This window comes from Prionailurus bengalensis, chromosome A2, assembly GCF_016509475.1.
Source record: "Prionailurus bengalensis isolate Pbe53 chromosome A2, Fcat_Pben_1.1_paternal_pri, whole genome shotgun sequence".
Classification (NCBI taxonomy): Eukaryota; Metazoa; Chordata; class Mammalia; order Carnivora; family Felidae; genus Prionailurus; species Prionailurus bengalensis.
Window position 1 is genome coordinate 154783482 of NC_057348.1, and position 27693 is coordinate 154811174.

The 27693-nt window shown below is 37.0% G+C and overlaps 1 protein-coding gene across 4 annotated transcripts in view; it reads right to left on the reverse strand.

Annotated features, from left to right (window-relative positions):
* BRAF (B-Raf proto-oncogene, serine/threonine kinase) overlaps positions 1 to 27693 on the reverse strand; it is a 173002-nt gene that overhangs the window by 59256 nt on the left and 86053 nt on the right. For all 4 annotated transcript variants that reach the window (XM_043589723.1, XM_043589724.1, XM_043589721.1 and 1 more), the window contains exons 3-8: positions 22732 to 22995; positions 16205 to 16308; positions 15244 to 15346; positions 10377 to 10525; positions 9295 to 9414; positions 2868 to 3027 (exon numbers count right to left, since the gene is read on the reverse strand). In XM_043589723.1, coding sequence (XP_043445658.1) covers positions 2868 to 3027; positions 9295 to 9414; positions 10377 to 10525; positions 15244 to 15346; positions 16205 to 16308; positions 22732 to 22995 — 900 coding nt within the window. The remainder of the gene's footprint in view (positions 1 to 2867; positions 3028 to 9294; positions 9415 to 10376; positions 10526 to 15243; positions 15347 to 16204; positions 16309 to 22731; positions 22996 to 27693) is intronic.

Here is a 27693-nt window from a genome sequence, read left to right on the forward strand (position 1 = left end):
AAATATGGGCTCAGAGGGTGGTAGTAATGAGAACAAATTTGAGATGCATTACCAAAAGGAAAAGTTGATACCTTATGACTATTTGGTTAAAAGGAAGGAAGAAAAGTCAACATATAAAGATGATACCCCAAATATTCAAGCCTCAGAGAATAGAACAGTAACACTAAGAGGAAAAGTCTAGAGGGAAACAGTCTAAAATGATGTTAGTACTGAAAGGAAAACTGGATATAACTTTTTTTTTAACATTATTTATTTTGGGGCACCTGGGTGGCTCAGTCGGTTAAGCATCCGACTTCAGCTCAGGACATGATCTTACACTTTGTGGGTTCGAGGCCAGTGTCGGGCTCTGTGCTGACAGCTCAGAGCCTGGAGCCTGCTTTGGATTCGGTGTCTCCCTCTCTCTCTCTGCCCCTCCCCTGTTCGTGCTCTGTCTCTCAAAAATAAACAAATGTTTAAAAAAATCGTTTAAAAAAATGTTTTTAATTTATTTTGAGAGAGGGTAGGGGCAGAGAGAGCGAAGGAGGGAGAAAGAATGCCAAGCAGGGTCCATGCCGACAGCAAGCACAGAGCCTGACAGGGGGCTTGAACTCACAAACTGTGAGATCATGACCTGAGCCAAAATCCAGAGTCAAAAGCTTAACTGGACTGAGCCACCCAGGTACCCCAAGATAGCTACGATTTTGAACATAATGAGAATAGACCTAATTTAGAAATAAGATTTGGTTTCTTATTTCACAATCTCATTATTCCCATATTTCCCTCTCCTACTATTTTCTTCCTTTGTATGCAGGCCTACCTAGACCTTATTAGTTGAGAAAAATTAATATTAGGCAAAGGCCACTTAAAATAAATCCAATAAAAATAGAGAAAAAAATCTCATAGTAAAAAGTGGGAAGGATGTCTGGAATTTGGAAGCTCATCTTGAAAAATGAAATTAAAATTTATAATAAAGATTTTCTTTTATATTTAATAAATTTTAAGTTACAATTTCAATATGCTAATTATCAGAACACAGGAATCACGTTTTTTGTTGTTCATAATACGAAAGCTATAGCACCAACTGAAATCCTCGTTTTCATATTCATCTTTTACATAGCAAGCATAACCATTTTTATAAAAATTTTAGAGGGTTTCATCAATTCCCTGAAGGGCCTCTAACAATCCTTTGATATTTAAATCATTTTCATTTGAAGAACCTATTATATTGTCATCTCTAAGGATCTTTTCTCTTCTATTGTTACCTGGACTAATTTAATTCTACTGTATCCTTATTTTTCAATGGCTTTTTGTAATTTCAGTAGTTCTCCAAAGTCATTTTTCACTATCTTTATAAAATCTTTAAATCTTTTCTTTCTTTCTTTTTGTTTTGCCAGATTTGCAATCAATTTGCATTGTATTTTCATTGAAATGTTGGATAATGATGTATGGGGGTTGGAATGCAAACGGGTATTAGATGGGGAAGGATATCTGAGTGGGGACTAATACTAAAGTAGCCTGTTAATAAGTGAATATTTTCCTGTTAGGAAAATTTTTGCTTCTCTACTCAACTTTATATAACTAGGAAGACTCACATAAGGAACGCTTGTATAATGAGAACAACTCCTATCTTCTAACACACACACAAAACCACCTCACTAATTTTAGTACCCTGTTTATGTGGGGAAATAGTTTTTTAACTTCCGTTTTAAATATAATTAGTTTCCAAGGCAAACAAGGTTGGCAGCTTTTCTGTTTTGTTGCTTATTACAGAGATTAGGAATAACTTACACTCTTTATCTGAAAGCACAAATTCTGGGAGAAATGACACCTAATTCCAAGATCAGGACCCCCATCCCACCACAGCTCGGATAGTAAGAGCACATTATTCTCTTCTGTAACTCAATTACTGGATTATTTTGTAAATAAAGTTTTATGAGAATAAAGCCTCACCCATTTGTTTATAAGGTATTATCTCTGCTTTCACACTACAATGACAAAGTTCAACAGCTGTCATCAGAAATCATATGACCCACGAGCCTAAAATATTTACTTTAAGGAAAGTCTGTTGGGGCGCGTTGGTGGCTCAGTCGGTTGAGCGTCTGACTTCAGCTCAGGTTATGATCTCGTGGTTCACGAGTTCAGGTGTCTCACCGGTTTGAGCCCTGCATTGGGCTCTGTGCTAAAAGCTCGAAGTCTGATCCTGCTTCGGATTCTGTGTCTCCCTCTCTCTTTGCCCCCTCCCCTGCTCACACTCTGTCTCTTTCTGTCTCTCAAAAATAAATAAATGTTAAAAAGAAAAGAAAAGAAAAGAAAAGAAAAGAAAAGTGAGTTCGAGCGCCACACTGGGCTCTGTGCTGACAGCATGGAGCCTGCTTAGATCCTCTGTCTCTATTTCTCTGCCCCTCCTCCACTTACCCTCTCTCTCAAAAATAAACATTTAAAAAAAAAGTAAGGAAGGTAAAAAGTAGCTTTGCATATCTTGTACATAAAGTAATGATTAGTCCTAAAGGGTTATTTAACTTAAAACTGTACTTTTAGAAATTTAGATACAGATTTCAAATTGATCCAAATAGAAAATCTGCAATGGTACCCTTATTTCTTTACCATGAAATGGCCAAGGGATTATCTATTAAATAAATGAAGATAAGACTTTTGCAGAAACAATATCATAAGGCAACAAATCCGAACAACTCCACAATTTGGCATCAGTTAAGTATTAATACCATCAGAGAAGATGACAAGTTTTTTCTGATCACTAATTCACGAAGTCAATCACCTAATGACTGTGACACTTGAAAGATGGCACTTACTTCTGATCTATATTATAAATGTAGCAGAAAAAGAAATATAATTGAATTTTTTTAGTTCTAATAATGCTGGATACTTACATCAATATTGACAGGTTCTATTGTATTTATATGCACATTTGGAGCTGATGAGGACCGGTCTCGCTGTCCAAATTGATTTCGATGATCTTCATCTGCTGGTCGGAAAGGCTGTGGAATTGGAATGGATTTTGAAGGAGACGGACTGGTGAGAATTTGGGGCCTGGAAAAATCAAGTCATTGAAAGATAAGATTCAGAGCAACTTTAAAGAGATAAAAACAAAAAATGGGTGATCTAAAGATTTCCTTGTTTTCGTATTCTCCAATAAAATCTTTAAAGCATTAAAAACCCAGCAGTAACGGTGTTTAAAAAACTAATATATGCCTATAATTAATACTGAAGAGCTGCTTTTGCTGAAGCAGACCCTCTAGGGACGATTAATGACAAGAACACTGATTCTTATCCAAGAACTCCAGGGAAATCTAAAAATGGCTAGAAATTACCTGTAGTTAATCAGCTAAAGAAACTCTTTAAAGTTACACAAAAATCTCTAAATACTAGAGATTGACTGAATAAAATCTATTTTTTTCTACCTTTGCCATTTCTAGATACTAAAATGGAATTTTTATGCAAAGTATTAGGAAATTATATTTTGAAAATACACCTGTGGATTCCAGGACCTGGAAGATGTATCTGTTGCTTTACACAGAGTTAAATTAAAATCTTGAACAATAGCAAAAGACCATTTGCATATCCAAAAGATGATCCTTATAGTGTCAGCCTCTCATATTTTATCATTCTTACCGTGTCCAATAATTAAGAGATGCAAGAGAACCAAGTAATAAGCATTAAAGCAAATCTTCTTTAAAATTGCTTTTGATGAAATCATCAAAATAGGTGGCAGTGATCTATTTTGTTACTGTAGATAAATAACAAATTCTATGATCTCTCATTGCGCTGAAATGAACCTCACACTCACAAAGCACACTCAAGTTTTGTGAATAGACTGTAAATACCTGTGAGTAGTCTAGGCTCCTCAGAATATCCAAGGGAGCTGGGAAGGGTAAGTATCATGTGAAAGAAAAGGTATGGCTGTCCTGATGAGCTCCATCAAGACCAATGAATGATGCAGTGCTCACAGCCTCTCTACAAAGACTGGTATCATTTCACCCCATTTATTTTATTTTTTATTTTTTTAAATGTTTGTTTATTTTTGAGACAGAGCACGAGTAGGGGAGAGGCAGAGAGAGAGGGAGACAGAGAATCCGAAGCAGGCTCCAGGCTCTGAGCTGTCGGCACAAAGTCCAATGCGGGGCTCGAACCCACATACTGCAAGATCATGACCTGAGACAAAGTCAGATGCTTAACCGACTGAGCCATCCAGGTGCCCTCATTCCACCCCATTTAATGCAAACTCTATAACTAATCATCATTTTTTATTGGTTTTTAAGACACAACCAAAATGAAAATGTGGAGGGAATAAAAAGACATTTTGTGAGGAGACAGGTTTAGGAAGGTACGGGAAGAAAAAAATAGTAGAAAAGGTTTGAAAAGCCAAAGAAGCCAAATAGTGACAAAAAGATTTTTTTTTTCCCTAAAGTTCCGAATAAAGCATTTTAACAAAATCTGAACCCCACCCATTTATTGTTTTACTCTTTGAAGTACGCTATCAAAGGTAGGGAAAGAAATTTTGAGCTTATTTGTTCAATTCAGTCCACTTATAACTGAAATAAAAATAATAAAATATTATGTAGTTTAAAGACTTGGTTATTACCCACTGAAAATTACAGGTTAAGACTGATGGACCTGGCCTTAAGAAAATTTTTATTGTCATTATTGAGAAATTTTTAATTTGTGACAGAGCTTTCTTTAATTTTGCCTTAGGCTGCCAATATATGGCTTTTGCTAAGGGATTTTGAGAACAGGTAAAAGAATGTAAAAATGACAAATGGTTTTTAAAAAAAGTTTTGGAAAGTGTACCTACTTTCAAAAAACTATAGTCTAATTTAAAGTCTCAAGGCAATTGCATACTTTAAGTTAGGACTTAAATGTAGAAAAAGCCTGAATTGGGGCGCCTGGGTGGCGCAGTCGGTTAAGCGTCCGACTTCAGCCAGGTCACGATCTCGCGGTCCGTGAGTTCGAGCCCCGCGTCGGGCTCTGGGCTGATGGCTCGGAGCCTGGAGCCTGTTTCCGATTCTGTGTCTCCCTCTCTCTCTGCCCCTGCCCTGTTCATGCTCTGTCTCTCTCTGTCCCAAAAATAAATAAACGTTGACAAAAAAATTAAAAAAAATAAAAATAAAAAAAAAAAAGAAAAAGCCTGAATTAACTACAGTTGTACAGGGCATTCTAATTAACCTAATATAATGGATCAATCTAATATAATTGATCTGATGCAGGCATTAAGTGACAGCAAGTCATTTTTGAAAGTTACTGAATTAAGACTATGACTGCAACATGTAGTCTATAACAAAGCAGAAACATGTATTCAAAGGGCATTGGTTCAGAAGTAGGAGAAACGAACCAGGATTTAATCTGATAAATTTTATTATCTAAAAAAATGGATACATAAGAAAGTGACGATATCTGCCTATTCACAAAATGAGAAAGACTATATTTGGCAGCTGGTATCTAACATCACCCAGTGGAGGGCATATGGTGGTCCATGAAATCAATTTACCTAGCAATGATGCCCAGTGTATTATAATTTTGTGAGAAACTTCAAGTTATTATATCCTAATGTCATTAAACATCTGAGCCATGTCTTTTTTTTTTTTTTTTTTTTAAGTTTATTTGGAGCAAGAGAAAGAGAGCACAAATGGAGAATGGGCAAAGAGAGAGAATACCAAGCAGTCTTTGCTCTGTTAGTGCAGAGCCCGAAATGGGGCTTGATCTGACGAACTGCGAGACCGTGACCTGAGCCGAAATCAAGAGTTGGATGATTGATTAATCAACTGAGCCACCCAGGTGCCCCTGAGCCATGTGCTAATCCCATGCTTAACAAAAGCAATCTTTGGATTATAATGTGGTTTCTCAAAAATATCTTCCAACAGTGGAGTGCTGGTCCATCCAACACAAGAACTCTGGTCTATACAACAGCTATATTTCTCAAAGAAATGAATTACCTAGAATTTTGATTCAGTCTTTTCTAATTCTGGTTACTGTAAACAAGTGTATCTCTAACTCTCATCATTTCTGGGGACTGATAAAATTGAATTTCCACACTAGGACATCTTTACCCGGACCAACACAATTTATACCCAGTGAAGTATGTTGGCAGCCAGTAACTGGCTTTCTCCTAATGACACCTCTACCGATCTTGTTGCAAACCTCTTTAAAGCAGTATCAGATTAAAAATAAAAATTTTTTTACCTGTAACACTCTTCAGCAAATTACCACTTAGTTTAGATCTTATTTTCAATCTGGAATATTAAAAGTTGTGGGTGGGGGGGGCGCCTGAGTGGCTCAGTGGGTTGAGCATCTGACTTCGGCTCAGATCATGATCTCACGGTTCACAAGTTTGAGCCCCATGTCGGGCTCTGTGCCGACGGTGCGGAGCCTGGACCTGCTTCAGATTCTGTCTCCCTCTCTCTGCCCCTCCCCTGCTCACACTCTGTCTCTCTCTCAAACATAAATAAACATTAAAAAAAAAAAAAAAGAATATTCAACGTTTTGGCGCCTGGGTGGCTCAGTTGGTTAAATGACTGACTTCAGCTCAGGTCATGATCTCACAGTTCCTGAGTTTGAATCCAGTATCAGGCTCTCTGCTGTCAGTATAGAACACACTTCGGATCCTCTGTCTCCTCCCTCTGCCTCCCCAACCCCTCTCAAAAACAAACAAACGGTTAAAAAAAAAAAAAAAAAAAAAGAATATTAAAAGCTTTGAAGCAATGTGACTCCTTCTGTTCAGCAATATGTAAATTTTATTTTTTAAAGTTTATTTATTTATTTTAAGAGAGAAAGAGTACGACCAGGGGAGAAGCAGACAGAGAGAATCCCAAGCAGGCCTCATGCTGCCAGTGCAGAGCCTGATGTGGGGCTCGACCCCACAAATTGTGAGATCATGACCTGAGCCAAAACCAAGAGTTGGTCACTTAACTGACTGAGCCACCCAGGGGGCCCAGCAATATGTAAATTTTAAAATGCTGACTTTTTATACATTCACACATTCCATAACATTTTTAAAAAGCAGAAAAGGAGGTACCTCTAACTTTTAATTCAAAACTGGGCAATGTATCACTTCTCCAATATGTCTTGGTTACATCCATTATTCTATGTGCTTCATGACCACTAGAATTATTATAAAGACTATTAACATAATGCAAAGGAGCAGCAATACAGAACAGGATTGGCTTCTATCTTTTCACAGGCATACACAGACACTTGTGACATAAAAGCATCAGGGAAACAAAAGTTTGAATATCTTTTTTATCATTTGCTCAAGACCAGAAGGTACTACAGTTTAGTTATACATAAAATACTCATGGCATAAGCAAATGGTTTCTCAATTTTAAGACAGCATCCCTTCACTGAAAGGCACCTGCCCTGGATCATTACCATTATAAACCTTCAGAGAAACCAAGTTAATTTCATTATGGTGTTCTGTAACTCTGCTCATAGAACTAGGACCTGCCACTGGAAAGGCATCATGGTCTATAGAACTGTCAGGAGTAAATACCATAGCCAGAAGGTTAATTAAAAATCAAAACAAACGGGGCGCCTGGGTGGCGCAGTCGGTTAAGCGTCCGACTTCAGCCAGGTCACGATCTCGCGGCCCGTGAGTTCGAGCCCCGCGTCAGGCTCTGGGGTGATGGCTCAGAGCCTGGAGCCTGTTTCCGATTCTGTGTCTCCCTCTCTCTCTGCCCCTCCCCCGTTCATGCTCTGTCTCTCTCTGTCCCAAAAATAAATAAATGTTGAAAAAAAAAAATTAAAAAAAAAAAAATCAAACCAAACAATAACACTTAGATCTCCTAAGGAAGACACAGGTGCAAAGAACTAATGATAGAGACAGCAGGAATAAAATGACTCCACTAGAGCAGGTAACTGTTATGACCTGACTAAATAAATAAATGGTTGCATTTTCTAGTGTTTCTAAGTAGATAAAAATACAGTCCTTAATACAAATCTTTAGTAAATTTTCTAGCCTATGAAACCTCTAGAAAGGTTGGCTTTGTAAAATTACAGGTCTCTTGGGATTATCCACTTACTGTCTTCTCTCTCTAGGTAGAAAAAATAGCATTACCTTGTGAAGAGAGGAAGGAAGTAGGGTTCAAACTGACAATAAATATTTCTGATCTTAACTATCTCTGGAATATTATAAGAGAGAATGCCATGTGAGGACTTTATTTTTTTTTTAACCATATGCTCCAAATATAGCAAAATTTATTCTGCCTCAAACCCAACAGAGAAAGAGTATGCAGACATATATAAGAAATTCTCCAACAAATACTAATATCTATTAAACTCACCATCTTTTTTCTTTTTTTTCCTACTATGAAGCTTGAATATATGATGCCTTTATATTATCTTTAAAGTCAGTTTTCTCATTTATCCTCCACAACTAACAATACTATTAATTTTTTTCCTTACACTTTGTGCATATCCATCCCTTCTCCATACAGCCCACTTCAAGTCTTTATTGCCACTCATCGTCTCCACTATGAACAGCATCTGAGTTGGCCTTCTTCACCCTAGACATTTCTCCATCAATCTATCTCTCATTGCTACGTGGTGATCCTTTCCTTAAAATCATTTTGACCAGCCAGTTCTCTGCTCAAAAACTACCTCTTTCCCCTCTTGTGTTAAGTCTTAAGCCTAAATTCTAGTCTGAATTTCAACACTCTTCACTATTTGGGTTTACACATGTTACTTATCAACTTAGATTAGCCTCTGTTCACTGTCTCTCAAATCTACCATCCCACCACCCATCATCATGCTTTTTATTCCCTGGGCTCATCCACATTCTAGAATTCATATCCCATTTCTTCACTAAATGTTCTTGACTATACTCACTATTCTCTCTTCTATGGTAAACATGGTAATATTTATGTCCTCACATCATTTAAAATATTATGTCATAAATTGCAGACTATTTTTAAATTGTTTGCCATTGTCTCATTGGTTTAATGCTGCTTTTCTAAATGGGAATCACAGACTTCTATATTTGATATTACCTAGTAAAGTGATGAGCACAAGGCAGGAACTCTAAATGATCTGCTGCTTGATTTTTTTCAAAGGTTGGTCCTGAAAGAGTCTAAGTCAGTTTTAATCCCATGTACCTTTACCGAATTCATGTGCATTTGCCTGATGTGATAAAATTGTGTACATCTGCCTGTGTGATCATTCATCTGTCTGATGTGATAAAATAAGTTACTTGGAGAAAAATCCTTGATTTAACAGTCCAAGTGTTGGAAAGGTTCATAATTAACCAAAAGATCCAAAAGAAACCAGCTCAAGTAGCATTGTTATTGAACAGCAGGAGTCAAGTCATACCCAGTAGAATCGGAGGGGGGGGCAGAAGGGGACGATCCAGACGTTAGGGCAGTCTCTGCTATGGAGGCCTCCTCCTGTGGTATTGGGTGGTGTTCAAAGAACTTGGAGACAAACAGCAAACTGTGAGGCAAAAACAAAAACAAAACAAAACAAACCTAACTTGTGCAAAACCCAGAAGCTTCACACACCAGAATACATTATAGAGTTAACAGAAATATTTGAGATCAAATTCCACTTTCAGAAATGACTGTTAAATTCAATTAGTCGTTTTTTGCCTAAAGGCTTATTTATAAAAAATTATATTGCACTTTGAAAGGCAAGCTTATAATCTAGAACTAATTGTCCTATCTAGCAAATTTCTATATATTAGAGGAGAAAAATCATGCTTTATGGTTAAAGAATTAGAAGAAAATGTATCAACTGCTAAGTTAGATTACATCAAATGTACTTTAAAGTACAGAGTTGAATTCTCTTTGCTCAAGTGATCAAGCAAAGTAATAAGACCTTAACGGTAGTAGCAGCAGCAACAACAACAAAAAAGATTACAATAGACTCAGTCTAATCTATTAGAGAAACTGTGGCATAAAGCAAATAGAAGTTTTAGAAAGATACGCTGGGTACAAAGATTTTATATCTTACTTTCAAATAAACTGGGCGGGGGAGGTTGAAGGAGAGAGAGAGAGAGACCGAAAGAGAGAAAGAGAGAGAGAACACACATAATTTACAAAATAGTGATAGGATCAGAATCTCTGATCTGTGATCCAAAAATATAATGGTTAACTTAGTTTAAATCACACCACTCTCCTCCCAAAAACCATCTATCAGTGATGTCTATGGGCAAGGGAACTTTATTCATTAGAAGAGAATATAACACATAAATGAAATGTACAGCTGAATCAGAATTAAATTTGGGGGAGCAGTACTGGCTACGCTACATTGTATTCCCTAGCCACCCTTTTTTAATTCCCTGTAACTCTACTGGAAAGAAAATTCCCAGATTCTAAGATACTCTAGTTTCACATTAAGAAAAGTTAAATGTAAAATGGTAGATAGAAAAGAGACTTTTTTTTTTTATTACTTACTCAAGTTGGTCATAATTAACACACATCAGTGGAACCTCTGTACTACAACGCTGGTGAAATTTATAACCACACGTTTGACAGCGAAAACCTTGGAAAAGCAGCTTTCGACAAAAGTCACAAAATGCTAAGGTGAAAAACGTTTTCCGTACCTGCAAAGTAAAAACATCAGAGAGCATTTTAAAAACTTGCAAGAATCTTTTTAGAAATCAACTTATTCACTCTCTTGCTTAAAATAACAAATCTTTAATATGTTCATATCATGAGAACTGCCTTACACACAAAGATATTAAAATGAAGACCAGGGGGTTCAAGGCAATAGATGAACCATATGTACTTATCTCCCACTCAATATCCAATTTAGAAAACTCAGAAGTCAAGAAGATGGAAAGTGAATAAAAGACTGGAAACTATTTTCAACCTGACTCCATGAAAGTAAAAGTAGAGATAACAAGTAGAAAGAGGGAACAGGCATGAAAGGAAGGGTGAGGACACACTGTAACAACTGTCCCACGAAAGGAGTTAAGTGATGCTTGCTGCTGCTGACAGAACAAGAAACAATGGCATTTTATTTATTTATTTGTTTGTTTGTTTGTTTATTTTTACATGGTGGGGTGGGATGGTATATTATTTAAAGGGGAAGAAAAAGGTAAGGTTGTAACACTACAAATGAGCTAATTCCCTATAAAATCAGTGATCAGTAAATGATGGCCGAGGTTGATAAAGCAAGGAACTCTGGCTTAAAGTTACTACTTAGTAATAGGAAAAAAAAACCAAAACACCCAAAGAGCTTTAAAACAGAAACGGACTAGGATAAGGGATAGGAAAATCACCTAAAAGACAGTAAGAACCACTTTTAACAAATTATCAGTTAGAGGATTAGAACACCTAAATGGGTTTGTGAACATCCCTCTATGGGAAACTTAAGAACTCCATGTCAGAAGGCAAATGATCTACAACATGGGTCACATAATAAGAACTGCGTCAGGGAGGCTCTATCCTGGTAACTACTGAAGCCAGAAATTATTTTTAGAGTATTTGTTTTACATATAGAATAAGCAGAAAATATAAGAAAGATAAATACCGAAATGTTAACAGAGGCTATTTCAGAGTGGTGAAAGCATAGGTGACTCTATTTTGTCCTTTGTCTTTCCTATATACCCTTAATTCATCTCAGTGTCTCAGACAGTTTTAATCACAAACAATAGTAACAAGTATAGTTTACATCATGACCCAGGACATACCTATATTCATATAACAGTATTTATCCTGACCATATATAATGTACATTAGAACTTTCTATTCCATGCAAATGCCTTTCATGAGCCAGTAAGTTTATTTCAATACCCACAGTTTACCAAACTCTTTTCAATAAACATACATTTAGCAGGATAAAAAGATATTTAACAATAATGTCTCATCAGGAAAATGATATCTTGGCACATGATACATTCCAGCTTTTTGAGAACATTCAAGTGATTTCAAGAGTGGCTCTTGTTTTCTTCACCTAAAAAGGTCTACGTATCACTTTCTAGAGAATATAAAAGGCAACTACTTGTTTTTAGCTTTGTTACTTTTCCATTTGTCTCTGGATATACAAGAAATTAGAAAACCTTTAACATTTATGTGGCCATTACTCTCCAACGTGAGGACTTTTTGTATTTCTCGCAGGATCTCAGAAGATAGAGCACAGAAAAATACAAAACGTGTTCACAGTAATTATTTTATAGTCACCTGATCCTCTTTGCTAACCATTTCGCACTCATCTGATAATCTGTTCAGTTTCATGAAGCCCTAATTTCTTTTTTCATTCATCTACTCACTTGCAGTTTTTCTTCCTGTTACTGACTTCTACTTGAAACCTACGTGTACCAGGCTGTTTGTGTATGTACAGAAGAAAAAAACACACAAGGCAAGAGGGGAGGAGGAAGGGAAGCAGAGAGGAATGGAAATGAGAAGCAAACGTGGGTACGCAGGAGTATAAATTGTGACATGCACTTGAATATGAGTATACTCTTGTCAATAAAAGTGGGCACGGGAAAGCAGATTTTCTACCTTTCCTGCCACTTACACCCTGTCAGTTCCCAGGGATTTCTGGAACCCAGGCAAATACCAAAGGAACTGCTTTTACAATGGATTCTATGGAACCAGGAGGCATAAACAGCTATCCTCCAGTAGCCAGCAAGATCCAGCAAAGAGAAGCAAAGAGAGGAATTCTTTCCCTTTCTTAAACGGAACGCAGGCTTTCCCTCTGCCTCTACATGGCATCACAGCAACTGTTCTAAAACACAAATCCATTCCCAGGTCTCCCCTGTTTACAAGCATTCAATTTCCAATTATTTTGGAGAGAAGTCCAAGTCTTTAACATGCCTTACAAAGACTCCCACGGGCTGGACTCTTCTTACTCTAGCCCTAACTCTTGCTGCACTGTAACCACCCCCTCTCCAATTTGATTCCATACCCCCTGAACTTCTTTCAGAGCTTGTAAGTACCATGCTTTTACACTGTTCCTTCTGTTGAGAGTATTCTTCCCTCATCCACTGGGCCTTAGCTTAGATAGTTCTTCCTTTGGGAAACTTTCCTGATCCTCCAAGGCCTGGTTAGGAGTCTCTACTCTGTGCATCTACTGTACTTTATACATACACGGTAATTAAGAGTGTTTATGAAATGTTCTTATCGAATCATCTGTCTCTCTACTGTAAGGCAAGGATATTGTTTTTCTCATTCATTGTTATATCCCCAGATCAGAAACAGTGGTGGTAAGTGGAAAGTTCTCAATAAATATTTACTGGCAAGTCTCCAACTGTGTTGTGAGGATTTTTATACTCTGCAGTTTGTTTTCATTATTCTCTTGTGGCAAGGACCTTCCCGAGGCACTACTTTAACATTAGATTTTTCACCTCCTCTTAACTGATTTCTAGCTAAGAAGAATAATTAAGAAAAAGAGTAGTAATCATTGTGAAATGTAAGCTCTACTGTTTTGGGATCCTAAAAACTTAAAATTATCTTCAGATTTATCCACTCCAAATTCTACAAATTAAAAAAATAATAAATAGTAATGAACTTGCTAGGTCATCATTACAAAACTACTTGCTACATAGTAAATCTGACTGACAACATTCATCAAAAAGATGCCTTATTTATTGGGGCACCTGGGTGGTTTAGTGGGTTAAGCCTCTGACTTCAGCTCAGGTCATGATCTCGTGGTCCATGAGTTCAAGCCCCACGTTGGGCTCTGAGTTGACAGCTTAGAGCCTGGAGCCTACTTCAGATTCTGTCTCTCTCTCTCTGCCCCTTCCCTGCTCACTGTCTGTCTGTCTCTCTCTCTCTCAAAAATAAGTAAACATTTGGGGTGCTTGGGTGGCTCAGTCAGTTAAGCATCTGACTTCGGCTCTGATCATGTTCTCACGGTTTGTGAGTTCAAGCCCCACGTCAGGCTCTGTGCTTACAGCTCAGAGCCTGGAGCCTGCTTCACATCTTGTGTCTCCCTTTCTCTCTGTCCCTCCTCCACTTGTGCACTGTCACTCTCTCTCTCTCTCTCTCAAGAATAAACAAGCATAAAAAAATTTTTAAAATAAACATAAAAAAAAAGAAGTCTTATTTACTGAAGCACAAATTATTCACCACTAACGGAGCCCAGAAAGCACAAACCCCCAAGGAAATCAGCTCATCATTCATCTGCTTTAGGAGTCCAGCTGTACTGATCACCAAAGCACACGAGAGAGCACTGGATGCCCAAAGATTAGCAATAACTTTCCATCTAGAAAAATTAAACTACTGTCAAAATTCCATATATAATAGAAAGTAAGAAGTGCATTCCTGCCTTACAGATCATTCTACTCTAGGCTTCTGCCTATCCTTTAGAGGGTAAGTTCTCAAACTCTGGGCACTATACCCTCATCACTAAGGTGGACATGTCCCACATTCCAGGTCTCATGCTGGTGACACTTAGCTTAGGCTAGGTTCCAGCAAATGCAAACCCCAGATAAAGGGAGAGGTCCTCAAGAAGCGCTACTCCACTTCCATTAACTCATCTTCAGAAACATTTACACAAGTGTATCAAGCTGTATGCAAAAATTCTGTTTAGTCCTGTACAAAATAGATTTTAAAACCCCTTATATGTCTATTAATAGAGGATGGTTAAATATGGGCTATTATGCAATCACTATAAACACAAACCTAGGTGTACTGACGTGGCAAGAGATCTATGATACACTGTTGAATTTTTTTTTTCTTTAAGGTGAAGAATATCATACAGAATATGACTCCATATTTCATTTAAGGAAAGAATGGGAAGGGAAGGAAGGAAAAAAGAGAAAGGAAAAAACTTTGGGCTCACAGGTATAAGCACACATTTGTATATACAGGAAGAGTTTAGAAGAATACAAGATAACAAATGTTTACCCTCTTATTTTCATTTTTTTACTTGATATACTTCTGTACCATTCAAATTTTCTTTTTAGTTCTTTTTTAAAAAAAAAAATTTTTTTTTTTTTGAGAGAAAGAACATGCACGCGGGGGATGGGCAGAGAGAGAGAAAGCACATCTTAAGCAGGCTCTACCTCACAACTGTGACATCATGACTGAGCTGAAATCAAGAGGTGGACGCTTAACGTACAGAGTCACCCAGGTGCCCCTTCTTTTTAGTTCCTTTTAATGAAAGTCATCTATTGCTTTTTCAAGTTAAAAAGAAAGTATATGATGAAAATAAAACTCTAGTTTAAATACGAAGTTTTTAAAGAACTGATTTTAACCTAGGTCAATTATCAATCCCTAAATTACTCATCCATATTGCATATTCCTTAAATAAAAACTCATGCACAAGAACCTGAACGTTTTTGACACTGAGAAAAAATGTACAAGTACATACAAAGTTGTGAGTTGTAAGTGGAACATTTTCCAACACTTCTACATGCAATTCCTCTCCGGTGAGCCAGGAGATATCAGTGTCCCAGCCAATTGGTTTCTTCTCTCTGAAAAGTGTAGACACAGCCTTTCTTGGTTAGCGTACCTAAAAATCTTCACATACCTCATGCTGAAGATACGAAAATTGGTTATTGAGGGGCTAGTAATGGTGAGGGAGGTTTGGCTCCCTGGTCTTCCATCGTTAGAAATTTAAATGGCAATAAATTAATTTTTAAGTTTACCCCAAATAAATGTATCACTCTTGGACAAACAGCAGGGTAAAGAGATGTACTCTTTTCTTCAAGTCAGCTCCAGAAAAGACCTACAACAGCAGAAAATTGATTGTTCCTAGGGTCCCCCCTCCAAAAAAAAAAAAAAAAAAAAAAAAAAAAAAAAATCACAGGTACGGATTTATCTATCCATTCAAAAAAAAGTAAAAACTAAAAAAATAAAAACAGCACTCAAGGGACAACATGCCCCAAAAAGGATATTTTTTAAAAAACAGGATTCAAAATTTGGGGGGTCTTGGCACAATTTTAGACACTTTTTTGAAAGAAAAACAGTTTAATGTAAAATGTTAATTCTGATAAGCCTTTTGTGAAACTATGAATTTATATTAAAAATGGGCGTGGGGTAGAGTCCGTTATTCAAGTAAGTCACACTCTAAATGGTTCAAAAATTTTAAGAATCTCCAACTCCAAATAAAGTCATTTGATCAGAATAACAAAATACTATAATCACACAAAACTGTCTAATGTTAACTCCTCAAAAGCCTGGCAAATTTTCTCTAGGCTTTTTTTTTTTTTCCTAAACTTAAATTTTAACACCCTAGGTTTGGGTAAAGATGCTACAGAACACCCCAAAGTTCAATGTCTGAGGTTTTTTTGCCTTTTTAAACAAAATTTCACATCACATACAAACCATACCCATCCTGAATTCTGTAAACAGCACAGCACTCAGGGATTAGACCTCTCATCATCAGAGCTTTCTTTAGACTGTCCCGGACTGTAACTCCACATCTTGCAGGTACCTATAGTATCAGAAATATATAGTATGAGGTAAAAGGAATTATATATTTTTTCACATCATTTCATAAAGCTCAACAGCTTACCTTTATAATACCTTTAAAATGTCATATGGATTACTATGTTAGATACAACATCATTTATAGAGCTAACTTAATATTAAAGGAAAATCATGACTCAAGTATCTATTATTCACCAACTGAAAGCAAAACTGATTTTGTTTTTTATTAAGATTACGAAATATTTTGTACATACAGAAACAGAAAGTATAACAGATTCCTATATACCCACCACTGAGAAACAAGTCAACATTAAAGCAAAATCAATTAAAAACATTTTTTTAATTTGAATATAGCTGACACACATTACCTCAGTCTCAAGTGTACAACATAGTGATTCAACTTCTCTATACATTATGCTGTGCTCACAAGTATAGCTTACTATCTCTCACCATACAACATCAGAATAGTAATATTCCCTATGTCTTTCACCCCCATGACTTACTAATTCCATCAACTGGAAGTATCTCCCCCCACTTCCCTTCACCCATTTTGCCTATCCCTCTATTCTCTGGCCCTCTGGCAGCCATCAGTGTGTTCTTTGTAGTTACCGGTCTGATTATGCTTTGTGTTTATTCCTGTTTTATTTTGTAGATTCCACATGCAAGTAAAATCATATGGTATATGTCTTTCTCGGTCTGATTTATTTCACTTAGCATAATACCCTCTTTGGCAAGAGCTCATCCTTTTTTTTTTTCCAATGTTTATTTATTTTTGAGAGAGAGAAAAACAGACTGCGAGCGGTAGAGGGGCAGAGAGAGAGGGAAACACAGAATCTGAAGCTGGCTCCAGGCTCTGAGCTGTCAGCACAGAGCCTGATGCAGCGCTCGAACTCAGGGACTGCAAGCTTATGACACGAGCTGAAATCAGATGCTTAACCGACTGAGTCACCCAGGCACCTCAGCTTATCCATTTTTATGGTTTTGTAATATTCCTCTGTGTGTGTGTGTGTGTGTGTGTGTGTGTGTGTGTGTCTGCTGTGTCTATGACTTCTACTACTACGTTGAATAAAACATGTTGTTCATTCTTTCTTTCCCTTTCTTGCTTTCTTTCTTCCTTTCTTTTTTTGATAACAGCCATTCTAATGGGTGTGAGGTGGTAGCTCCTTGTAGCTTTGATTTGTATATTCCTAATGATTACTGTTGAGCATCTCTTCCCGTGTTTGTTGGCTATTTGTATATCTTCTTTGGAGAAATGTCTATTTAAGTCCTTTCCCCTTTTCTTAATCGGGTTGCTTATAGGTTTTTTGTTGTTGAGTTGTAGGAGTTTTTAAAAATACGTTCTGAATATTAACCCCTTATCATATATATGATTTGTAAATATGAAAAGAAGTTGTCTTATTCCATAAGTTGTCTTTTCACTTAGATGACTGTGTTCTGATTCACATAGTTTTGTGGGTTTTTTTTAATTTAAATTCATGTTAGTTAACAGTGTAGTATTTGTTTCAGGAGTAGAATTTAGTGATTTATCACTTACATGTAACACCCAGTGCTCATCCCAATAAGTGCCCTCCTTAATGCCCATCACCTATCTAGCCCACCCCCCTCACCGGCCTCCCCTCAACCTTCAGTTTGTTCTCTATAGTTAAGAGTCTCTTATGGTTTGCCTCCTTCTCTGTTATTTTTCCTTCCCTTCCCCTATGTTCATCTGTTTTGTTTCTTAAATTCCACACGAGTAAAATAATATTTGTCCTTCTCTGATTGACTCATTTCATATAGCCTAATAATCTAGTTCCATCCACATTGTTGCAAAATGGCAAGACTTCATTCTTTCTGAATGCCAAGTAATATTGAATTGTATATAAATACATCTTCTTTATCCATTCATCAGTTGACAGACATTTGGGCTCTTTCCATAATTTGGCTATTGTTGATATTACTGCTATAAACATTGGCCCCTTCAAATCAGCATTTTTGTATTCTTCAGCTAAAAATGTAGTAGTACAATTGCTGGGTCATAGGGTAGTTCTATTTTCAACTTTTGGAGAAACCTCCATACTATTTTCCAGAGTGGCTGCATCAAAGCTTCTGATTCATATAGTTTTTAATTTTGATATAGTCCTATTTCTCTATTTTTACATGTTGCCTGTACTTTTGGTGTCTTACCTAAAAAACTACTGCCAAGTCCAGTATTGTGAAGCTTTTCCTGTATGTTTTCTTCTAAGGGGTTTTATAGTTGCAGCTCTTATGTTTATGCCTTTGATCTATTTGGAGATACTCTGCATATAGTGTAAGGTAAGGGTCCAACCTCATTGTTTTGCACGTGCATATCCAGTTTTCCCAGTACCATTGTGGAAGGGTTTTTCCTCCCCGCCTCCCCCCCAGAGGGGGCCGTGGCACCCTTGTCAAAGATCCTTTGACCACATACATGATCATTTATTTCTGGACTCTTTATTTCCTTGATCTATATGTCTGATGTCTATGCCACTCAGTAGGCATGTAAAAAGTTTAAAGATCAGGAAGTGTGAGACCTCCAACTTTGCTCTTTCTCAAGAATGCTTGGTTATTCAGGATTCATTGAGCCTCCACATGAATTTCAGGATGGATTTTTCTTATGTCTGCAAAAAACACTGTTGGGATTTTAAAGGAACTGAATTAAATAAAACTGCCAAATTGTTTTCCAAGGTGATTGTACCATTATACATTGCCACCAGCAGTGTATAAAAATTTGTTATTCCACATAATAGCTGCCAATAGTCGGTATGACCACTCTTTCATTCCAGCCATTCTAGTAGGCGTGTAGTGACATCTTGTGCCTTTAGTTTGCATTCCCCCAATGACCAATGATGTTGAGTATCTTTGCATGTGTTTATTTACTGTCTACATATCTTCTTTTGTGAAGCATCTGCTCAAATCTTTTGTCTATTTTTTGAGTTGTCTGCTTTCTTACTATTGAGTTCAAAGAGCTCTTTCTAATGCTGTGGATACATGTCTTTGATCAAATAGATGTTCTGCAAAGATTAGTCTGTGTGGTTTGTCTTTTTACTCTCTTAACACTGTGTTTCAAAGAGCAATAGGTTTTTAATTTTGATGAAGTCCAGTTTATGAATATGTTCATTATGGATTTTTCTTTTGGTGTCATATTTATGCAATCATTGCCACAAATTCGAGGTCACTAAGATTTTCTATGTTTTCTTCTATAAATTTGATAGTTTTAGGTTTAATTTTTACTTTTCATTCCTTCATCTGTATTCAACTTTCTAAAGTAATTTTTGAGTAGTTCCCTTAAGCAGAGCATGGGAAAGGTAAATTCCCCATCTGGAAAGGCCTTTATTAGTGAATGTACCTTCAACTCATACTTCAGCTAAGCAACTTAACAGGCACCTCTCAGCATTCTTGGTACAATATTCTATTGTCTTCTGGCTTCTCCAGCTGCTACAATCAATATTTTTTAATAATCCAATTGTAGTTTTTTATTATAGATAATTCTTTCCCTGAATCGTTTTAAAATAGTATTCTTTCATTTTGTTATGTTTAATAATTATGGACCAAAATTTACTTATACAATTCAGGGCCTGTTTTCCCCAAATCTTTAGATTCATGTGTTCCACAAACATTAGCCATCATTTCTTTGAATTCTGCTCTACTCCTTTATTTCTACTTTCACTTTCTGGAACTCCTCTCAGGCATATAATGAAACTGTTCATTTCATCTTTCATACCTCTTATCCCCTCTTTTATATTTTCTTTGACTCTCTTTCCTTGCTTTCCACAGTTTACTAATTTTCCCTCCCTTCAGTTGGATTTAATCTACTTTTAATCTCATCCATTTAGTTTTTTTTTTTTTAATTTTTTTTTTCAACGTTTTTATTTATTTTTTGGGACAGAGAGAGACAGAGCATGAACGGGGGAGGGGCAGAGAGAGAGGGAGACACAGAATAGGAAACAGGCTCCAGGCTCTGAGCCATCAGCCCAGAGCCCGACGCGGGGCTCGAACTCACGGACCGCGAGATCGTGACCTGGCTGAAGTCGGACGCTTAACCGACTGCGCCACCCAGGCGCCCCCATTTAGTTTCTTAAAACAAATATTCTAATTTTTATTTAGCATTTGACAGCTGTTCTGTAATACGCTGTAACTACTAGAGATACTGAAATTATAGTTCAAGTTGCCTTGCTACTTCATCAAATCAAATGTTCATTATTTCTTTTTTTCCTTAGTGACAACTGTTTCTTTCGAACTTTCTATTTTTCCTTTGGTATATGTTTTTGCATTTTTCCAACTCTATAATGAAAATTTTCAAACATGGAAAATGAGAATGATACAATTAACATCCAAATTCTCTCTACATAGATTCTAACATTTAATATTTATTTTCTCTGACATTTGTTTTCGATCTTATCATTTGAAACTATGTTCTAAATTGATTGATTGAGATAGAAGTCAGAATAGTGGTTACTCTGAAAAATGATGACCGAATTGCAGGGGGCTTGGGAGAACCTCTTCCCAAGCATTAGAAATGGCCTGTATCTTCATCTGCATGGCAGTTACATATGCACAAAGTTACATATACATACTCAGCTGTACACCTGAGATTTGTATACTTTACTGTGCCTAAGTTTTATTTAAAAAAAGAAGGTGGACAAAGTTGTAGGTGTCATGACGATTTACCCCTAAATATTAAAAAATGTATTTCCTAAGAATAAAGACATTCTCCTACGTAACTACATTCCTATTATCACACATAGGAAAATTAATAACTCCATAATAACATATTTAATCAACATTCACCATTTCCCATCACAAGAATGCCTTTGATAGCTCTTCCCCATCTTAGTCCCAAACTAGGATCACACACTGCAATTGTTTACATCTCTTTAGTTTTGTTTAGTTGTAGAATAATCCCTAATCTTTTTTATCTTCTGTGACATTGAATCCAGGCCATTTGTCTTATACAATGTCCACATTCTGAATTTATCACTTCCTCATGGCACTTAACTTTTTCTTCTATTCCTTGTGTTTCTTGTAAAATGGAAGGTGTGGAAGCTTAACATTCAATAAAATCATCTTTAGCAAGAATACTTCATAGATGGGAACTGTCATCCACTGAGTTTAAAATATTAAGACCACCTAGAAGTCCTATTTGGTTCCTTCTTAGGAATCGTGCTGTTTTTAAGTCTTCTAATGTGCTGATAGGCTCTTTCCTTGTGTATTTTATGACATGGGATTTTGAACTTGTCAGTGGGCATTATCTATATGAATTTCATGAGACCTAGATCGGCCAAAGAGGGTTTGCATTTGCTTCTACCCAGTGCCTGAGCGCTATTATCTCTCTAGGACCATTTGTTGCGTTGAAAGCTCCTGGACAGGACCCATAAGTACAAATATGAATCCCACACCATGATGAGAATAGGCCCATAATTAGGAATTCACAAGGGAAGCTTTAAACTTTATCTGGACCACTGGTGAAGACAGACAAGTTTCATTGTTATTTATGTATGCTGAGTAAGTAGATTTTCTTCTAGTTCACCCTTTTGCTGAAGATAAAGCTCCTCAAAGACTCAGCTTTATGCAAGGACCTGAGTTCCAACTACCTTTGTGACACTGGCTGAAGGCCTAGTCTTGCATCCCCACACACTGACACTCACATCTCTTTGTTGCACAAGGTGACAAATTAACCTCACTGGAGGCCACCATAGCCTCCAGGCTATAGCCTCCAAGCAACAGCCTAGTCATCAAACTTTTTCTATGAAAATCTAGCATTACTACTAATGCTGTGTGAGGGAAAAAAAACTACTTTGACTTCAGTTGTATTTGGAAATGAAAAGGTTTTTTATTAACCTCAAAAGTAACCACATGCATTTTTAAAAAGTCGCAATGCATATAGATGCATTATTTAAGGCAATGACAGTACTTGTACTCAAGGATTATAGACCATCCATAAAATTGTGCAGATTTCCATTCTTTAAATGTTACTTACAGAATACTCGTTCCAATGGTAATGCTAATGATCAACAAAAGTTACATAGACAGAGGAAAAATATCAAGCACACTAAAAATCCAACATTTGATAAGTCCAAATAGGGATTTCTCAAGGGCAAAGAACAAAGCTTACCTGACATATGTTAGACAACAAACAAGCTCAAGTCTGGAAATTCTTTTTGATTCTGAACTAGTACTTAGGCTTGAGTCTGGTTCAAGTTTGGCAGATAGGTTAAAATGTCAAATCGGACACTAAACACAATACAATTTGTTCCAGTTAAGGGACACAGACATTGGCACCAATTAATATGTCTTTTCCACTCCTTTTTGAAATGGATGCTTCCATTTGCATGACCACAGAATATGGAGTGATAACGTATTTCATTTTCAACAACTACTCTTTCTGAAAAACACAAAGAAAAAGCAATGATGATATTAAAAGTTGACTCACCACTGTCCTCTGTTTATTAGGCAGGAAGACTCTAACGATAGGTTTCTGTGGTGACTTGGGATTGCTCCGTGATACATCTGTGGGGTTTTGAAAAACTGAAAGAGATGAAGGTAGCACTGAAAGGCTAGAAGAGGAGGAAGATGTAACGGTGTCCGTTGATGCAGAGCTAGAAACAGAAAAATCAGTTCCATTCCCCAGGGATTCCAATAACTGTTGTTCTCTCTGTTGGAGGGCATCTAGCTTGCTGGTGTATTCTTCATAGGCCTATAAAATAAAGTAAACATACACTGAATCTGGACTTTTTCCTGACAGTAACAAAAGGAAATATGAAATTTAAATCTTTGATTGTAAACTCTTTATAATCTAGCTAATAGGGTTTTAAGTACAAGTTACAAAATAAGTGCTGAAAGTACTGTAAATTAATACTTCTACTTTTAAATTGATCATTTTTTTGTGTATGTGATAAGACAGTACATTGCACTGAGAAATCAACAAACATATAAATGTCTAGAATAACCCATGAATGTTAATTTTAAAATGTATTTACAATGTTCTGGTCATACTGCAATTTAAAAACAAAAATCTTTTTTAATGTTTACTTATTTTAGAGACAGAGTGCAAGCAAGGGAGGGGCAGAGAGAGAGGGAGACACAGAATCTGAAGCAGGCTCCAGGTTCTGAGCTGTCAGCTCAGAGCCCAATGCAAGGCTTGAACCCACGAACCGTGAAATCATGACCTGAGCTGAAGTCGGATGCTTAACCTACTGAGCCACCCAGGCACCCCTGGTCATATTGCAATTTAACTTCCAAACTGCATATCCAACATAAGATAAAATACTATACTATACTAAATCAAGGATAAGTACCCTCTCTATTAAAAAAAATTTTTTTTGAGGAAATTGTAGGCATATAAAGTTTCATACCTTTCTGCCCTCCAAAGAACAGAAAGAGAAGTTGAAAAGGAGATGCGGGGTTAAAAGAGATTTGCCAAAAAATAAGACTCAGGTACAGGGTCAGATCTCGCCATTACCACCAAAATCTTCTCAATAGGGCTTAGAAGTTACATAACTGCCACCTTCTTTCTGAAACAGGTATTAGTTAAAATACTTCATTCTCTTCACTATGGATCTCTGACGATCCCATCAAATACTGCTTAAAGAATAAAATTTTATTTGAAAAGGTGGTTTATGCCCTGCAGTCAAGAAATTCTGGTGCCATTATCCACTAGGGTGGAAACTTCTAGAAGTTTCATTTGATTAAAGCTATAAAGTCAAATGACCACATAAGATATCATATTCTAAAAATAACAAGAATTTTGAAAACAGAGTGATATTGAGAGTAAAGGGATGGAATAAATTGGAATATATATGTCCACGGTTCTTTAGGGCAATGGAAATCACCCTCCCCCACACTATGGTCCACCATTTCTCTCTACTATCATACATAGATGTAATACCACAAACATTTATAAAAGGCTACAAGGGAGAATCAAAGATTTTAAAACTTCTCATCACTCAAGGAGTTTATTATTGGGCTGCAGAGAAGCAGGTGGATGTATTTTAGTATGCTTAAGTGTTATACATGAGAAATAAAAGACATTCTTGATATAAGGTGAGAATGAGGTAGGATTATGTTAGCATTTAGATAGACGGAGTTAAGTGGGGGAGAAGAGAGAGCTGTGTACAGGAGAAATTCTGCAACAAATAGAGAGGTAGGAAACTTTAAGGCATAGAGGGAAAACTACAGACTAGTATAGCTGCATGCAATTCAGTATCTGGGACACAACAAGGGATCAATATATGTTTGCGGAATTAAATGAAGAATAGCAATACAGGGAAACAAGTAATGCAACTGGAAAAGTGGGTAAGGCACCAGCTTGTAGAGGGTGTCTATACCATGCTATGAAGCCTGAACTTCATTCTATAAGCAAAGGAGAATGATCAAAGATAGAGGAGAATGAAGAAGAAATTTCATTTCAGTAAAGACCACTGACTGCACTTGCTATGCTGGTTGTTAAAATATAATTTTGAAGATGAAAAAAAAGGAAAAATAGTAAATTGAGCCATTGGGGTAAAGGGCATAAACTGCACCTAAAAGCCCTCTCCTGGGGTGCCTGGGCAGCTCCATCGGTTAAGTGTCCAACTTTGGCTCGGGTCATGATTTCATGGTTCGTGGGCTCGAGCCCCGCATCAGGCTTTGTGCTGACAGCTCAGAGCCTGGAGCCTGCTTCAGATTCTGTGTCTCCCTCTCTCTCTGTCCCTTCCCCGTTCTCGCTCTGTCTCTCTCTTTCAAAAGTAAATAAATATTTAAAAAAAATTTTTAAAAAGCCCTCTCCTTTATAACCTAGTAGCTACCCTACCCTGATTCTGGAAATGCTTCATAACATTTTGAGGCATTATAATCAAATCACTTCAAAATTATATGAACTGTGTTTTGTGTTAGCTTTCAGTTCCAAGAGCTAATTACTTACGGGCATCTCTTTCAATATGATCCATTTATCCAGCCTTTAATCCGTCAATTAGTATATACTGAGCATACATGTGTCTGGCACTGTTTGGGACTCAAACTAAAAAAATAAAGACTGACGCAATTCCTACCCTAGGAAGATCACATACATGCAAGTCTGGGAGATAAAAATTCCCCCTTGCATATATCAAATCTTATTTACTATCATCTGGGCAAGTACACAAAGTAAGCCTTAGGGAAATGGAATGCACTGAAACAATAAATTTTCAGAATGTTATTTCTTTATCAAAATGTTAGTCTTAATTTTTGAAAATATACTGCTCCCTCCATTGTGGATTACAAGCTATTATTTCACTGCACTTATCAATAGCTCTTTCCTTTTATTAAGTTATTCCACCTCTCTCCATCCTCACAGCTGCAATCAAGGCTCTTGCCTGCCTTTTGTCCCTGGATTGACTCATTTCATCCCACTATCCTTGATGCATTCAGTGTGGATTACTCTTTTAACATTCCTGCCATAAAGTTCTCTAAACTTATTTCTAAAGGTATTGATTTTCATTCTACCTTCAAGATCCAGGAGTTCCAAATGATGACAAGACCTCAATGTGGAGCTTCCCCTGTCCCTGAACACACCTTCTCAAGTTTCCATCTTACTACATTAATCTGCTTATGATATCAACATTAATCCCTTGAAGTTTCTTAGATTTGGGCCTTGACTGTCTTATTGCCCCTACTTTGTGGCTCACCATTTCAACAATACCACTAGTAACATCTCTGATTCTCTAATTCTTATTCTTTTACCAACTTGTTTGTCAAATACAAATCTGGAGTAAATTCTAACCACTCAATTATTCCATTCTTTCTCTCAGGTTACCATACACTGCTGGAGAAGATAGTAAGGTAGGTCAATTAGTTAAGGTCAGTTAATTAAGTCAAGAAGATAGAAGGAGGTCAATGAGTCCCATTATCAATTCGTGGAAATTAGTCCTTTAGGGTACTACCCGAAAATTTTAACATCATATTACATTTTTCACAATACCTACACTCCAATCTTTTCTATGCTTCTCTGCCTCCTTACCTTCATCACCCAATCTTTAATTCACTCAGAAAACAGCATTACATTACCTTCAAATTTACTCTGGAGGTCAAAGCCATCAAATAAAAGCTTCCTCTTCTTTCTTTGTCTAAGCAATTCTCCATGCCTTTCCCTATCTCTCTTTTCTTTTAATTTATTTTAGAGAGAGAGTGAGAGAGCACACACGAGTGGGGGAAAGGGGCAGATGGAGAGAGAAAATCTTAACCAGACTCCATGCTCAGTATGGAGCCCAATGTGGGGCTTGATCCCACGAACCCAGTATCATGACCTGCACCAAAATCAACAGTGGGATGCTCAACTGACTGAGCCACCCAGGGGCCCGCCCCATCTCTCTTCTGTTCTCAATTTAGTAATGGTACTGAATGTTTAGGGCCTCTACAGAGGCCTTGGTACACTGTTATCCTCAATTTCTCTTATATCTTCCAACTTTTCCTCTGTTTCCTTACTCAGCAAATATGGACAAGTCCTCCCACAAAAATGCACACCTCAGCCACCACCAGTATCATCAACAAAATTCTTGTGGTTCATTCTTCCAGATACTACAGATACCAGATACTTCTTCAGGATGAAGCTTTCCCAAAACCTTATTCTTTCGCATCAAAATCCTACTTATTTTTCAAAGTCCAATTCAAAGCTCTGCTTGATAAAACCCCAAAGAAGTATTCTTTCTCTTCACCTCCTTTAGACTATTATCATGTTCTTCTTTATAGGACTATGTTTTTCTCATTATGAAAAAATTTTGTGAGGATTAAATGAGATAATACAAGTAAAAGAAGTTATTACAGAGGCTACCACATAGCAAAAACCCAATAAATATTCTTACTAGCAGGAATAAGTAGTACTAGCAATTCTTGTTATGTTTATTACTGTCATCCCTGTATTACTTAGCTGAGTTCTTAATATGACTCTACTAAACTGTAAACTAGTTGAAGGCACAGATCATGTCGGATGTTTTTGAATTAAATAATACAAGGGGCACCTGGGTGGCGCAGTCGGTTAAGCGTCCGACTTCAGCCAGGTCACGATCTCGCGGTCCGTAAGTTCGAGCCCCGTGTCGGGCTCTGGGCTGATGGCTCGGAGCCTGGAGCCTGTTTCCGATTCTGTGTCTCCCTCTCTCTCTGCCCCTCCCCCGTTCATGCTCTGTCTCTCTCTGTCCCAAAAATAAATAAACGTTGAAAAAAAATTTTTTTAATAATACAAAAACACTTAATATTATTAAGATGACAAATTTCCCTAAATTGACCTACAAATTCACTACAATCCTTATCAAAATCCCAATGGCTTTTTTTTTTTAAATTTTTTTTTTCAACGTTTATTTATTTTTGGGACAGAGAGAGACAGAGCATGAACGGGGGAGGGGCAGAGAGAGAGGGAGACACAGAATCGGAAACAGGATCCAGG